The sequence below is a fragment of the Rhinolophus hipposideros genome, assembly GCF_964194185.1.
Source record: "Rhinolophus hipposideros genome assembly, chromosome: 23".
NCBI classification, from domain to species: Eukaryota; Metazoa; Chordata; class Mammalia; order Chiroptera; family Rhinolophidae; genus Rhinolophus; species Rhinolophus hipposideros.
Genome location: NC_138069.1, coordinates 11,862,152 through 11,878,132, shown reverse-complemented (window position 1 = coordinate 11,878,132; position 15,981 = coordinate 11,862,152). Strand labels below are relative to the sequence as shown.

General features: G+C 53.6%; 1 protein-coding gene across 4 annotated transcripts in view; it reads left to right on the top strand.

Annotated features, from left to right (window-relative positions):
• The window catches only part of MACROH2A1 (macroH2A.1 histone), an 80,245-nt gene extending 69,794 nt beyond the window's left edge, over positions 1 to 10,451 (top strand). For all 4 annotated transcript variants that reach the window (XM_081034822.1, XM_081034823.1, XM_081034821.1 and 1 more), the window contains exons 8-9: positions 1,818 to 1,992; positions 9,686 to 10,451. In XM_081034822.1, coding sequence (XP_080890948.1) covers positions 1,818 to 1,992; positions 9,686 to 9,851 — 341 coding nt within the window. In that variant the 3' untranslated portion in view covers positions 9,852 to 10,451. The remainder of the gene's footprint in view (positions 1 to 1,817; positions 1,993 to 9,685) is intronic.
• Positions 10,452 to 15,981: the final 5,530 nt, after the last annotated feature.

Here is a 15,981-nt window from a genome sequence, read left to right as displayed (position 1 = left end):
GGCCACAGCTGTGCAAGGACAGGCCCTTCCTGTCCTCTCGTTGGGCTCTGGTTTCTCTTCTCACTAGAGCGTCACTAGTGCCATTCCGTCTTCAAATCCTCTTCTGTTTTTTGAATGAATCTTAATTAAATACGGGCATCAACAATTTGTGATGTCCGCACAACCCCTCTCTCAGAGGGTACCCTGGGCCTTACCCCGCTTTCCCCAGTGACTACACACGACCTACCAGCCTGGGCTAGTTATGGGGCCGGTGGGGATGAGAGGATGCCATTCTCTTTGCTGCTCTGCCAGGTCTCTTTTGCCTACAAGGGGCATGGCACTGTGTAGGGGGGAAACAGTTATCAAGCTCTTCAGGCAATCCCACCTAGAACGAGGGAGGACACGTTGCATAAACTAGCTCTCCAGGGCTCCTGGCCTTTCCTTAGCCCCTCCCTGGCACCTCTGTGTGCCAGCCAGCCCGGAGAGCCTTCCCACCGGTGCTCCAGTTCGAGCCCCTTTGGTGACCCTTGGCATGAGGTGTGACCTGAGGCGCTGCTGTGCCCCGCACTCAGCGTGTGCACACCCGTTAGCTTTAGCCTGGCTGTACGTGTGCTCGTTTCAATAACAAAAGCCTGTTTTGTTCTTAAGATTTATTTTAGAAAATGTTTTAAAATATTTTAAAAAGCATAAAGAATAAAAGCATACCCCTGCTCCACTGTCCACATGCTGCTTTCCAGTCTTTGGCTTCTCATGTGGACAGAGCGATGGATTAAATTCCCCAATCTTACGTTTCTATAGGCCAACACTTCAGCCCAGAGGGCTCTAGTCAGTGCAGCGCGGACGCAAACTCAGACCCGTAACTTTTGGTTCAGAGCTGTTGCTTCTGCACCATGAGACACTACCCACAAATCACCAGTCTCTACTAGAGACACGATCTTAACGCCCCGTGTCCCCTGGCTAGTGCTGATGGATGTTCCTCACAAAAGGGGTTCAGGAAACAATCTAACCCAAAAGTGTGGGTGTCTTATTGTCACAATGGTGTGGAGACGTTAGTGTGCGCCTAGATGGAAGCAGAGCAGGCCGCGTTGCGCCAAACCCTTGGGACCTGGAACCACCTTGTTTGCATTGCATCTTTGGGGACAGGAATCCTGGAACATGCTCTGGGAGACACTGGGCTGGTGTGTTCCATTTCCTGGTGAGCAGTAACCCCAAGGCCATTGTCTTTGGATCCGACAAGGGGCAGAGGTGGAGAGGCGGGTCTGCCATGGAAACGTGTAGCTGGAAAAGGGCTCTTCTTCTAGGAAAAGAAAACAGTTCCGTCCTAAACACAGGAATTCTGTCCAAACTAAACAGGATCAGCTAGTCAGGGAGAAGAACAGGACGGCAGATGTGCTAGTCGGGTTGCTTTCCTAAAAGGTGCCTGGGAGATTTATAGATACATCATAATTATGTATGCACGCGAGTCCATCCACTTGAGGAAGGGGAGTTGGAGACCCCGAAGGGCAAATGTTCTGACACATTTGGCCAACTTAAATGGCTACGGCTGTGCCTTCGGGGAGGGTAGAGGGAGGGCTCACTCCAGTCTTGGCTAAAATTCCTGCTGGAGATGCATCCTCATGCCAGCTTGCTGAGGGTGGGTCGGGGCCTGGCACCGCTACCCCCTCAGCAGTCAGAGAAGACTGGCTGCTGAGCAGTTTCCAGCTCGAGCTTAGGAATCACAACGCAGTGGTGGCCCTCCCCGGAGGGCCCAGGCAGCTGGCGAGAAGGTCTGTGTGGGCATCTTGTGCTGTGTGCTTTGCAGAGGGCAACACTCACTGTTCCTGTCTCGATCCCTCCAGCTGCTGTCAGCGCAGGCCATGGCCTGCCTGCCAAGTTTGTGATCCACTGTAACAGTCCGGTCTGGGGTGCAGACAAGTGTGAGGAGCTTCTGGAAAAGACAGTGAAGAACTGCTTGGCCCTGGCAGACGATAAGAAGCTGAAGTCCATTGCATTTCCATCTATTGGCAGTGGCAGGTAAGGGCAACCGGCGTGTTACCATGGCAGTCGTGGATGTATTCTCTGCATGTTTTGCCTGTAATTGTGGAGCTCTGACTGTGCGCAAGGTCAGCTGAGGCTGCTTTCAAGCACTTGCCTCCATCTAGGAGACCAGGAGCAAGAAATAGGGAGGAGAGCAAACATTAAGCAACAGTGAGGTATATTGTCCAATATAGAACTTCAGCTGTGACAGTAGGTCACACAATGTGACCTCAGAGATGACAGTTCAAAAAGTGACTCCTGAAGGACACTGCGCCCTCAGTGAGTGGAGGACAGGGAACTGTGGATGCAGGGTTATATGTAAGAGCACCTGTCCCAGGGCCAGCCTGTGGCTGTTACCCTTCTGTCCCCAACCCACAGCCTTCTCGGCAAAGCCCTCTTCCTCTTAACTTTGTGTTCCCAAACGTCCTTCACCTCCCCAAACCGGCTTGTCCCGCCTCTGTCACAAGACCTGGTGGAACTGAGTGGGCCATTATGTGAGTGAAACGGGGCTGGGCCTACCCCACCTCCCACCCTGCAAACTCCCCAGGTGGGCTCACCGGGAGCAGCACGACTGCCCCTCAGACAGACACACAACCCTGAGGGCCACCACTGGGTGAGTGTAGTCCTTGAACAGCTGCTGGGGCCAGCAGGGCAGCCACCCCCAGCCACGTCCCTGCCTATCAGAGCAGCACCGTGGTCTGGTATGGGCTCAGGCCTTGAGTTAAGTTCTGGCTCAGCCACTAACCAGCTGAGGGATGGCACATAAATTACCCTGACCTGGAGCCCAATTCCTGTTCTGTAAAACAAGCGGTAATCCCTCAGGCAATGTCTCAAAGCTGCTCTGGAAATGCAAGGGACTCTCAGAGGGAGGGGGCTTTGAGAACTCTTGCTGCGATGAGGATGTGAGGCCCTGTTGGGGCCGTGCTATTTTGAGGTCCCCACCATATCACCAGGGTCCTCCCTGCTGAGGGTCTACGTCCCAGGCCTCGGGAAGGCTCACAGTCTGGATTGGCCACTGAGCAAAGGGAAGCTGGCCTCAGAGCTGCAGCTGTTGGCATCTTGGGCCCAAAAGGGGCCACCACCCAGGGCTCCCCGTTCAGATTGTGAGTCTGCTTGGGTCTCTGCCACCAGCCCCTCACAGTCCCCAAGGAAGGCATGGATATGCATAGGCAGCCGGGGTTCCCTAAGGTGCCAGGGTCAGTCCCAGAGTCAACTCAGGACCATTTTTTAAACAAAATGTTTTTGGATCAGAGCATAAATAACCAGCTTCTTCCACCTTCCCATGCCGCCACCTCTCACAAAGTCTGTTCTTTGGCACTGAGCTTCTGTGTGACCTTTGGTAAATGAATCACCCTCTCTGTCCCTAGCCTGCTTTATCAGTGAGCGAGGCTAGGATTGGCCCTTCCTCACAGACGGTTCTGAGGTCCAGTTAATTAGTGTTTCAGATGCACTTTGATCTACTCTGATGAAAGGTGCTTCCAAAGAGAGAGCAAGAGGGCCCTTATTGGAGGTAATAATTTCACGCTCTTTCATATGGCTATTGGGACATTTCTAATTGAAGCATAAAAGTAATTCTCATAAAAGAACATCTGTTATTATAAACTTATTTACATTTTTCACGGAGTAAAATGTTTTAAGAAATAATCAATTGAAAGCTTTTAAGAGGGCGGAATTCCAACGGTAAGCACATGTGCACAGCCACCGGGCCCACATCTGTCGGGCAGACCTGCCCTACAGCGCCATGTAAACAGCTGCCCTCTCTTTCATGAGTAAAGAATGGGATTACACCAGAGCCGGCCAGTAAATCACAGTGGGTTTTAGGAGGGGAAATAAAACAGCTTGTTTGTGGCATCCAATGTCTCCAGCATAAAAGTCATGTTGGAATTAAAACAATATAAATGCAAACATGGTGGTGAAGTGGGCTCCCTTTCTCTGTGCTGAGGTCCGGTGTCTGCCCGGTGTCCTGGGCCGGTGGGGGATGACCTCAGCCCTATGTACCTTTCCTCTAGCCCTTCGGCCCCCAGGCCAATCTGCACGCCCATTGGAGGCAAATGAGACCTGGGGGTGGAACCCCGGCCTCGGAAGCCACCTCGGGCATCTGGACATCCTGTCCTTGGGCAGTCTGGTCACATTATTTATGGATACCCCCACTCCCTCAGCTCTGTTTGACATTAGGGGGTGACCCCTCTCCGGAGGGGCAGTACATAGGGAATAGCTAGTTTGGGGCCTTGATTAAACTCTCCTTAGATTTATGAGCTTAAAAGCAAAGCCTGTTTGTCTTTTTCAAGCTACCATTTATGGGTATTCACTGAGTCCCAGGCACTGTGCTCAACCCTTTATCCGCATTCTCTCACAACAAGCCTCTAAGGGGAGTGCTCCTAATTTCATTCTTAGGCAAAGTATCAGAAGCTCAGAGGGGCTGAGACACTCACCAGTGTCACACAGTGTGGTAGGGCCAGCAGCATTGGTCAGAGGCCGTTGCCTTAGGTATTCGTGAGAGGATGAACCTGGAACCCCTGCCCCCAAGGGTCAGCAGACCCATCTCCATGCATCCCACCGGAGGGTCACCCCACTGCCTGCACTGTCTCTCTGAGTGGGATTAGGGAGCCTTGGAAACACCACTTGGAATTCCCTGACCAGGTACAGCCATCAGCCTTGGCACCCCCTAAGCATGAGCCTTAGAAGAGAAATGTAAAGAACAGGGAGAAACTGAATTGGGGAGAATTACTTATTAACCCAAAACATGCGAGCCCTTGAGGGAGAGAAGGTAAGAGGCTTCTTCTTTTAAGGTGTGCTGCTTGGGCCCCTCTCTAGCCTTGGGGGGCAGACGATCCATCATGCCCTTCTGAATTTTAGCTTCCCCCTCTTATAGCCCCTGCTCTCAACTTTGGACCCTGATGGCCTGGTCTTTGCCTCTGGATGGAGTGGCCTCCAGCTGGGGCAACTTCAGACAGGCAGTTACTCAAAGTCAGAACATAGAAAAATGGAGGGGCCGAGGGACACAGTGCGAGGGACATCTAGTGCCAGCAGAAGAGTGTCCACACAGGTGACAGACATTTTCCCCAAGTCACTCAAACTTCCAAGACATCCAGCCCTACCCATCTCCCAAACAGCCATACTTTAGACGGGTGGACTGGGCCAGCGAGAGAACCAGACTCCATCTAGAATCCACGTTTACTCCTACCCAGCCTCCAAGGGCAGGCCCCCAGTCTGACTCCTCCAGAAAACCAGCGTGGACTTTCCTCACCCCCAGACACAGCCCCTCCCCCCAGGTCCCTGATTGGCCTGCTCAGCACAGCTCTGGGCCTGATTCCTGTGTGTCTGCCTTGCCCAGCCCTGGAGGGCAAGCTCACCAGGCGCAGGGACGCGTGGCAATGCCCTGCACAAGGGCTAGAGGAATGGACACCTCTTGTGTGCTGTGGCTTTATGAACCCAAATCTCTGCCATCCACATGGGATAGCGGGACAAGCAACCAACGTGCACGGTCCCCAGCCACCACTGAGGAGGCTGGCCCAAGAGGGCAGCAGATGGAGATAGCCCATGGGGTCCCTTTGCACCAGCCTAGGGAAATTGAGGCCCAAGGCACTGGGAGAGACTGTCCCTGCCACAACTGGAAGGTCTGCTCAAAGTAAGGCCAACGAAAACAAAGGTCAAAGTGTAAGATAAACTGTGTGGGGAGCGAAGCACGTGGCGCAGAGGAACGTACGATACATGCCCTAACCACAGCAGGCTAGTTCGGGGCCCAGGGGAGTGTGAGGGGCATCACCATGTGTACCCCCAAGGGACTCATTTTCCAGTTGAGGAAACTAATGCTTAGAGAGGTTGATGCCCCAGTCCAAATCAGAATCAGCCCAAATGTGACTCTGGAGCGGAAGCCCTTGCCCTCTTTGCTCTGTGTCTCGGAGGAGGTGGCATCTGGCCTCATCCAGAAGGCAGACACAGTGAGTGCAGCCTAGGCCAGAGTGGCTGTCACAGGCAGTGGGCCTGAGATGATGCAGAAAGGCACAGAAACATGGCCAAGCAGGGATGGTGTTGAGCGGGGCTGTGCCTGTGCAGCCAGTGAGGGAGCCCACCCCGCTGAGACGCTGGAGGATTCGGGCGATGCCACAGGCACACAGCTCTCGGGAAGCTGACCAGCGCTGCCCTGGGGAACCCCTGCTGCCCTCCCAAGGGACTGGGCATCGCAGAGCCGGAGAGCAGCTGTCTGCGGGCCTGGTGCCAGCACTTCGCACAGGGTACGTGCAGTGACAGCAGCAGGCACCCAGTCAGGTGTCGTGGGGTCTGGGGTAGGGAGGCAGTTTTCCACTGTGTGAACCTTTAGAAAGACTGTTCCAGAACACTATTTTACAGTAATGCCATGGCTCGAGGGCTCTGTGCTTTATCTTGTTCAGTACACACAGCCTCCCCAGGTAATAGGTACTTTGATTACCTACCTCGTCTCAGCAGGCGGGGAAACGAGGCGCAGAGGCAGCGCGCAGACTCAGACCCTGTGGCTTCGGCTCTGTGTGCCCCAGCCACTCGTCTTGAGGGCACAGGGCTCTGACTGTGAGGCACTCTTGTGGAAGCATCTGCTGTGGCCACAAGAAAACATCCTGGGCCCCACGTGCAAACATGAGGGAAGCACTTACCTGCAGTCCCTCTGGCGGCCTGCGCGGTCCACTGCGGCCATCCCCTGACGGGGTTTCTTCCTTAGGCTGTGGCTGCCTAGCAGAGAGGCGCGGGTTCATCAACAAGACACTTTCCTGGAAGCAAATCAGATTCACACTCACCCAGCAGCCCCCTTGACGGACAAGGCCAAACCAGCCTACTCTGCATTCACAGTGGGGCACGTAGGGGTGGCACTGCAGGTCTAAAACCTTTGACCCCTGCCCCGTCCACCTGCAGGCTCTCACCCTGGGCCCAGCCTGTGAGCTCAGACTGTATGGAGGCTCCATGTAGGGTGCCACAGGGTGGTCTCACACCTGCTGAGTCAGACTCCCCACAGGCCCTCTGCGGTCCAGATACAGGCTCACATTGAAAACTTGACGTAGAGAGGCAGGAAAGGACATGCCCTGGCCAAGAATCACAGAGCCCTTTTCCGGGGCCCCAGGCAGAGCAATGGGAGGCTGTGGGAGGAAGCCCGTCAGAAAGCGCTGGGCACAGGTGGGAGTGACTGGCATGTGTTTGATGCCGGGCAGAGGATGCTGGGGCCACAGGAGACAGGCTGTGCCATCAGGCCACACAACAGACTGCTCTTCAAGGAAGTTCCACAGGGCCTCGCCTCAGCCCAGCGCACCTGTGCAGGTGAGAGGCAGAGACGGGCAGGAGGGCACCCTCATGGGGGGAGTGGAGCATGGTCTTGGGCTTCTCGTGTAGCGATCAAGTTCTCACAGCTCTGCTCAACGCTGACCCGGCCAGGTCATGTGCAGACTGAGCTGTGCCCGGCCCAGGAGCCCTGGCATTCCCCTGGAATGCCTGAGAACAGGCCGCTTCCCGCAGGGGGCCTGGCTCCCTGTGCTGCCACACCCTCCCTGCATCCCCACCGCTGCCTGTCTGCCTGCGTGCTGCTTCCTCCTCAGGCTGTTCTCACCGGGGGGAAACTAACGGGATCAGCAGCTGTATTTATAGCAGGAAAATAAACATTTGCGTTGTGAGACACTTAAAATGGGCCCTTATTCCAATGATCCCGTGACCCTTTGCCTGTATACCCCTCCCCAAAAGCTGGCCTGGCCCCTCTCTCAGGAGTGGGTCCCTCGTAGACCCTACAAGGGTGAGTTGGGCTCCCCACAACACTCCCTTGCATGTATTCTCCCAAGAATATGCTCACCAGAGAGATGCCCCCCAAAAGTGGAAGGTCAAGTTTACTTCCTCAGGCACTTCCTACCCTGTGTGCTCCTCAACTCCTGTGAAATAGTGAAGGCATCTATGCCAGGTGTGGTGAGAACAACAGCTTCTTCCCAGACAGCCTGCAGATCCCAGAGTGGGGAAGGGGGTGAGGGGTCCCCACCTCTCACACCCAGCAAAACCCTTCTCACTGCACTGTCCCCCCGTCCAGGCCAGCAGCCCACCTGTTGGTCACCCCAGTTCTGGTGGTAGAGCCCCCAGGGCATCCTTGGGAGGAAGCTCTGCCTGTCTGATACTGTCCTAGCTGGAACACCTCTGAAGCTTCCTTCCACCGCTGGGCTGCTGCCCCCCCTTGGCAGTCTTGTGTGTGGCTGCCTTGCAGGTGTGCCTTGTGGCCGAGGAGGAGCTCCAACTCCGGGTGGCACCCCATGTCGCCCACTGACTCCTCTGCACATAGTCCAGGGGACATGCCCTGGGCGACACCCCTGTCTTCTAAGAATGGGCTGACTTCTGAAGCATCCAGAAGCTACTAGGGGCCCACTGTCAAGCTGGATGCAACCCTGTTTGATCAGAAGCAAGTCACAGGACAGTTTTCTCCTGTGCCTCCGAAATGCTCTGAGCACTGACAACAGAATGAGTGTGGCTCTAAAGGAAACAGCTAAGGTGGGTAAGAACTCCCGGCACTTAGTGAGGTGAGGAGTGTTCTAAGGAACCTCTCACCTGGCAGCAGGTACCCAGTCTGACAGACAGTCCCAGCTGAAACTGGCAGGTTGGTCCAGCACTTACAATACCAGCAGACCCACAGGCTCAGAGCAGACTGAAGACATCTGTGAGGAACAAAGAAATCCCCATGAACACTGGCTGCAGGCTCTCGTCCTCAGTATCGTTAGCTATCAACTGGGGTCAGTGAAGGATTTGAACCCAGGGCCCCTGGCTCCAAAGCCCATGTTATTTCCACCAGCCTAGGCAAGGTGCCACATGACTCCCACTGTTCTTCTGGGTCACCTGGTCCGGGCATCTGTGGTATTGACCAGGAACAGCCTCTGGATCACACGAAGCAAGGAGTGCCAACCTTTCTGATCCCAATTTCAGATTCTTGCCTAAGTTCTGAGGCCCTACTTCCCAAATTGTCACGTCACATTTTCTTTAAATGGAAATGTATGTGAATTCACCCCAATCTGGCTTGGAGACTTGGATGCTTTCCCTTGAAATGAAGAGTCCACTTGGCCCGGAGTTGTTCTCCTGCACCCACAGCTCCGACACCCCGGCCTTTGGGGAGGTACAAGCTGGTGTGTTCTGGGAGTGGGGTCCTGGCCAGCAGCCCGGCGCCCATGAAATCTAAGGGCCAGTGTAAAGGGCGCAGCCTGCCTCGTGTGGATGGAGGCCAGTGCTCCCTGGAGAAGTGCCAGCCTCCAGCCGTCCCCTGGGGCTGAGACCCACAGAGGACCTTTGGGAGCCTGGGCTGTGTCCCAAGCCCCACCCTAGTGACAGTGGTGCTGGGAAAAGGGCCGTGGGAGCTTGCGCTGCCTCGGGAGACTTAATGCACCTCACATGCCACAGAACACAGATCCTGTCCGCTGATCACTGCCCTTCAGAAGACGACTTCCTGGCATACCTCCTTTCTGAGAGCACAGAGAACAGTTTTCCGCAGGTCCCAGTTGTCTGCCCACTTGTCCTTCCTGTCTGGTGGGCACTGGGCTTTCTCACATCTGCCTGTGAGCAGCCGCAGGACCCAACACTGCTCGTGGACACTGACCCACACACGCGGCCTTCACGGCCTCCTGGAGGGAGGTGGTGGGTGGGCAGGAGCGGTCCTATGGCCGCTGTGGCCTCCCTCATTGCTGAGCCCTTGTTCTTGTTCCTGCAGGAACGGGTTCCCGAAGCAGACGGCAGCTCAGCTGATTCTGAAGGCCATTTCCAATTACTTCGTGTCAACAATGTCCTCTTCCATCAAAACCGTGTATTTCGTGCTTTTCGACAGTGAGAGTATAGGCATCTACGTGCAGGAAATGGCCAAGCTGGATGCCAACTAGCCTGAGGAAGCACAGAGCCAGCCCGCACCCGTGCCCCCTGCCTCCGATTTGAAAGAAAGAGAAGAAAAAACAAATCCCTTCACTCCTATTGGGAGGCGGGAACCCTTTCATTTTCAATTTTGCTCATCTAGGGAAAATAAGGTTTTGGTTTCCAGTTTAATTGTTTTTGACCTTCTAAAATGTTTTTACGTTAGCACTGATAGTTGGCATTACTGGTGTTAAGCACTGTGTTCCAGACCGTGTCTGACTTTAGTGTAACCTAGGAGATGTTATAGTTTTATTTTAATGAAATCCTGCTTGGCGCCGACCAGCGGGGAGAGCAGTGTCTACGTGTGGCCGGATCCAAGAAGCCCGTGTGTAACCGTGTGTTGTGGTGCTTTCTTGTACACCCAGTGGCGTTCTTTTTTACTATAATGTTCCTTTTTTTTTCCCTCAAGAAGAAAAATCATGAATTTGTGCAGACTTAATTTTTGTTTACTTTTTGTCTTAATGGATTTGAAAAATGAAAGATTTAAAAAGCAGAACAGAATCTGTTGTCCTTAATTATATTTGCAAATTTGGAATTTGTGTGAATTGATTTAGTAAAATGTTAAACTGTTACTGTGACGTATTTCGAGTTACTGTGCCTGTGACCTGTCAGTTGGCTTCTCTCGTCACAGGATGGGGGGATTTCCCACACCCATGAAGCACCATGGCAGCCACTGCAGCCGGGAAAGGGGGACATCTTCAGGCTCTAATGGTGGGTGGAGGGAGTTCATGTAAAGTCTCTCATCCTTGTGACACGTGGGCAAGGGTGTTATTCCCATTTCATGGATGAAGAGGCAGACATAATGAAAGCCAGGTGGATGGCAAGTGGCAAGCTGGCACTAGAGCCCAGGTCTTCAGACTCTGAGCCCAGCACTCTCCTGCCACCTGCCCCTTCCTGCTGGTCTCTCTGGCTCGAGGCTGGACCCAGTGCCCCGAGGCCACTGGCCAAATGGAGATGCAGGGGCCTCAAGCACTCTGCGAGGGCTGTACTGGAACTGCCATTTCTTAGGGCAGGGTGCCATTCCTACAGGGCTCTGGTGCCAGGAGCTCTCCAAGGGTGAGGTGCCACCTCCAAGGTCCCCAAGATGTGCTGCCAGCTTTTACATGCCTCCTCGCAGCTGTGGGTGTTGAGAGATGTAGATTTAAATCAAAAGATACCAGCTGGACCAGAGTAGCTAACCCCTTATTACATAAACTCGGCATAACAAAGACACTATTTGCTTCAAACTGTACTTTCGCCTTCATCTAAATTTGCCTAAAATGCATAGAAGAGGGTTCTATCTCTTTAACCAAACTCTTCCATGAAAAGACAACTACTTCTAACTGAAACCTGAAAGGTGATCTTTCCAAATTTCTCCTAAATGTAAGGTGTTATTAAGTCTTAAAAAAAATTTTTTCCAAGGTCTTTACTGGGTCTAGCTTACATATTCCTACTTTTTAATTAGAGTTTGGCAAAAAAAGTTTATCATTATCTTTTCACAGCTCCCTGGTCCATGCTGGTATTATGAGCCTTGCACTGCCCCCTGGCTGAGACAGTCGGTCACCAGTCAGCCGCTCACAGCAGCTCATGGCAGCTCTTGCTGGCCGCCGGCCACTCCTGGCAGCACCCAGTAGCCCACTGGCAGCTCATCCCAACCTCCGGCTGCTCATGGTAGCCCAGCTCCAGGGACAGCCGTTGTTCACAGTCTTAGCTGTAGAGGGCGCAGCTCACTGGCCCATGTGGGAATCGAACCGGTGATCTCTGCGTTAGGAGCTGGGCGCTCCAACCACCTGAGCCACCCCCTGGCTTCTAGGCATTTAAATGGCATTTCCTGAGCTTTGGATAAGAAACACCAGAAGCAAATCCGGTGTCTGGCGCAGAGCTTCCACTAGATGGCGCTAAAAGGATTGGGAAGTAAAGAGGAAAGGACAGCCGGGTTCTGCTCTTCTTGTGCTTACACAAAAGAATAAATTGCATTGGGCAGGATTTGCGTGAATTATTTACCATAATCACCTAAACGTTTCTAAACTTTCAATAATCCTAAGTGCATCGTGCCCCTGAGCTGTGGGCTCCTTGAAGAAATTCTTTTCAGTGAAACAGAAGGAAAGAGAGCCAACCAGCCGCCTGGGATTCCCATCATCTCTAAACCACCCAGCTTGTTTCAAAACTGGGATCAAAAATTGTTCTCTGATGTCAGCCTCATGTTTACAGGGGGAAAAGAAAACAGCTTACTACTTAAAAAAAAAAAGTGTAACTGCAGGGAACCGCTTGAAATGCACACATACATCTTTCTATTCAAAAGACAAATTTGTAGCAAGTAACATTTACCAAAAATGAAATTAATTCTTTGAGGGGGAAGCCTGCAGGCTGTCCCGAGCCCTCCCCTTTGCTGTAAGCTGTGTCAGAGGAGACTTGCAGTTAGGTCTATGCAGCTCACCCCGTTGTCACACTGCCACTGTGCCTGAGCCCCCAGCCCAAACTCGGGTCATGTAACCCTGGGACCCCATAGTTGCACAAGGCAGACTACGTCCCCCATCCCCACCCTGCACTTGTTTGTAAAGAGCAATCCTTGCCCTCAGCAGCTGTGCTGTGCCCTGAATATCCCAGATGATCTCCATACTGCTCTTCCATGCGTCCACCTAAGTGACATCTGAGATCTAACAGCACTGTGCCTCCAAATGGGACTAAACCGTAATAATTACTGTGTGTGTGTGTGTGTGTGTGTGTGTGCTTGGCAGCCATATGAGGCCGGTCATATGATCCTTACCTTAGAGGTAGAAAACTACAGCACAGAGAGGTAAAGTGTATTCCCCAAGGTCACTCAGCTATTGGTGGTGGAACTGGGATTTAAACCCAGCTGTCTGACTCTACAAACAGAGCTCTCCCCACTCCCCCATCCCATCCCCAGGGCTGGCCTCTCCTGTGGTATGTACCCCCAAACTTTGCCCAAGTTAGGCAGGGCCTCTTGCCTATTATTCACTGATAGATCCTGTGTGGTCAGCCCTGGCAGCATAAACAGAACCTGTTGGGTGAGGGGCGAATAGAAACATGTATGTAAAGCAATCCAATAGCCGACAGGGACTTACTGGGTCCTTCCTGTGAACGAGGCCTCAGATTGGGGCCTCTTACAAAGGCAGGTGAGCCACTGCCTCTGTCCAGCAGAGCAGGGACCCAGAGAAGTGCCTGCTAAGCGGGCAGGTGCTCAGAGAAGGGTGTGCTCACGGCCCAGAGTGCTCAGGGAGGGTTTCTTGGAGCAGATAACCTAGAGCTGGACTTTGAAGGAAAGGCTCTAGACCAAGAGAGCAAGGTGGTAGGTGCTAAGTGGCAAGATAGCACCCAAGCATCTCAGCCCCAGCCAGGGGAGCTGCCCCTGCCTGAGAACCAGGTCTCACCCCACTCGCAGCCAGGCTAGCTCCTTCACCCGGCACGTGTGTGGAGCTGTACATCTATGGATTTGTTATCTGGCAGAATTCTCCCCCTGTTCAGGGTCATGTAGCTGTGTTTGGTCACAGCTCCAGTTAGCCCTGACAGAAAAGAAGGCAAAAAAAGAAGAGAAATATGAGATGGGCAGCAATTTCCCTCTCTCATTCAGTCCCACCCCTCCCAATACCGGTGTCCCACCACTGCTCTGTGGACTGCTCTGAGCTCGCACAGGCCTTTCTCAGAAGGTGGAAGACCCGACGGCTAGTCAGTGCTGGGGCAGGCAATCCTCTCGCTCCTGATTTGTCACTCAGGCTGCACATCAGTCACCCTGAGGGGCCCTGCTCTCTCTTTCATCAGAGGCAGTGGTGGCTGAGGAATGGCGTGGCCAATTTATTCATTAGCAACTGCAATGTTTAATTTCCATGGCCAGGCGCCACCCGCCAGCGTTATCTGGGGAGCTGGCCTTGGTGCCGCCTTGCAGTGATCGGCTTCCAGGCACTGGCGGTGGGAGGCGGGTCCTGGGCCCACCCCAGGGCTGAGAAGAAAGGGAAACGCTCAATGGCAAGGGGCGAGGCCCCCTTTTCTTCTATTTATAACCTGGCCTGTTGTGTTTGCTTTTGGGGGCCCCCATATCAAAATAATATCACATGACCCTCCTGACAGGCAAGGCAATAAAACTGCTCATTAATCCCGGCCCCCATCCCTGCCCCTCCATGCTCTTCGACAAAGGTGTGTAAATAGATTGGCCTTTCCCTGACCCCTAAAAACCAATCCAGCAGGGCCGCTTTGTCAACTCTGAGAAGGAGAGGGTCTCAGAAACACTCTCTCCACAGAAGGCACTTTCCTCCTCATTCCTCTTCTCCCACCAAAGTGACCGCACATCCCTGCACCGACACCCACTCATGCCCATGCTGACATACACACTCCTCTCACCCCCATGCTGCCACACACCGCTCCTACACCCTTGCCGACACATACACCCACACCCATGCTCGTGCACACACAATGTTCATGCACACGCACCCTCCCACACCCATGCACACGCACACCCATGCTCAGGTACACACCCTCCCATGCCCGTGCACACCCATGCTCATGTGCACACCCTCTCAAACCCATGCTCGTGCACACACCCCCATTCACTCATGCACACCTGAAGAGACTCCAGAGCTCTGTGTCAGCAGAGTGTAGAACGGAGGGACATATAGAGAAACAACCTTCCAACTTGAGCAGAATCAGCCCAGAGTAAGTCCTACCAAACAGCTGACATCTTTCCCGGGAGAGGCTCTCCCCAGCCTGTTTTGCCTGTGAGTGCAGAGCTGCTAACAGTCCTCGTAAGAGTGCTTCGATGGGGCGCCAGACCACCCTCTAGAGTCTGCAGGGGCCCCACACCTACAGCCCTAGAGCACAAGCCACAGGTAATGCTCTCACTGGGGAAGAGGCCTCCTACTGTCCCAGGATCACAAGTTGAAGGTCACTGCCTTGGCTGCAGGTTTATGGCCACACTTCACCGACGGCAGAAAACCAAGTCCCAGAACAACACCCTCCAAATCTTCTGTGTCCAAAGCCCAGAAACCAGAGCATGAGTGCAGTACAGAAAAACGTGGCCCTAGAGGCATGTTGAGCAGGTCATACGTGCCCTGCCGACAGGAGTCCCTGCCGGCTCTGAGCCCTTGGGCAGGAGACTTTGTTCCCAACGACATGGGATGTCATGCACCCCCAGCCCCATCCCCACATACAACCTTCCCACTAAGGAGTCCAGCCTCCTGGGCGAGAACCCGGCTTCCTCTGAGCCAGGCCAATGGCACCTCCCTGCTGACCACCACAGCTCACCTTTTCCATGTGTCCACTCGTGCACACCCTGGCCAGCCTGGCTGGGAAACCTGATATTTCTGTACCGAGAAACAACAAGGCTTCTAAGCTTAAGAGAATAAATTAGAGTGGAGTGCACAGAGACTCAGCTGCGGCAGATGGGCAAATTGATTTGCTTCCCATCTGGGGGATTAAATTCCACTGCCCAAAAATGGCAGTGGGGTAATGAGCTGTCAGTCAAACGGCACAGAACCAGGGCCAGCTGCATAATTGAACCCTGGCAGCTCCTCATTAGGTCCCATGGAGGTCCTGGCTACAGATTGCCACCTTGAGGCAGCCTCTGAAGCCCAGCAGAGAACGAACACACTGACTCTGTGGCACATCCTCTGTAGGGAAATGCCACCGTAGGCCAGGACTGGGCCATCTCTGAGGAACTTTCACTTCGCCAAAGTGCTCATGATATCTTTGTCAAGAGCCACTGACAGACCCTCTAGGGTTTAATTATGGGCAAAATCCATTGAAAGGATGTCAATAACTTCCTGTGAGGTGACACCCAAGGGACCTCACTTCCCCTTACCTGAACCCCCCTGTGCCTCATGTATCCCCAGTTACCCCGGGGCTTCTCAGAGGGCAGCACCCTGAAACTATTGCCACACTCCACTCAGCTCTTTACAGCTTGTAAGACACACTCACGCACACTGCCGGTTTCATCCTCACAACGTCCTGGGATGATGGTGTCGTGTCTCCATTGCTAAAATGGGTAAGGAAGCGGTGGCCCGTGGAACTTCAGAAGCTGCCCTCTGAAGCCTCCATAGGCCTGGGACTCGAGGAAGGCTGGTCCTCCTCTCCAGCCTCCCCCGCCCCCTCTGGCCCTCTTTCCACCCGTCC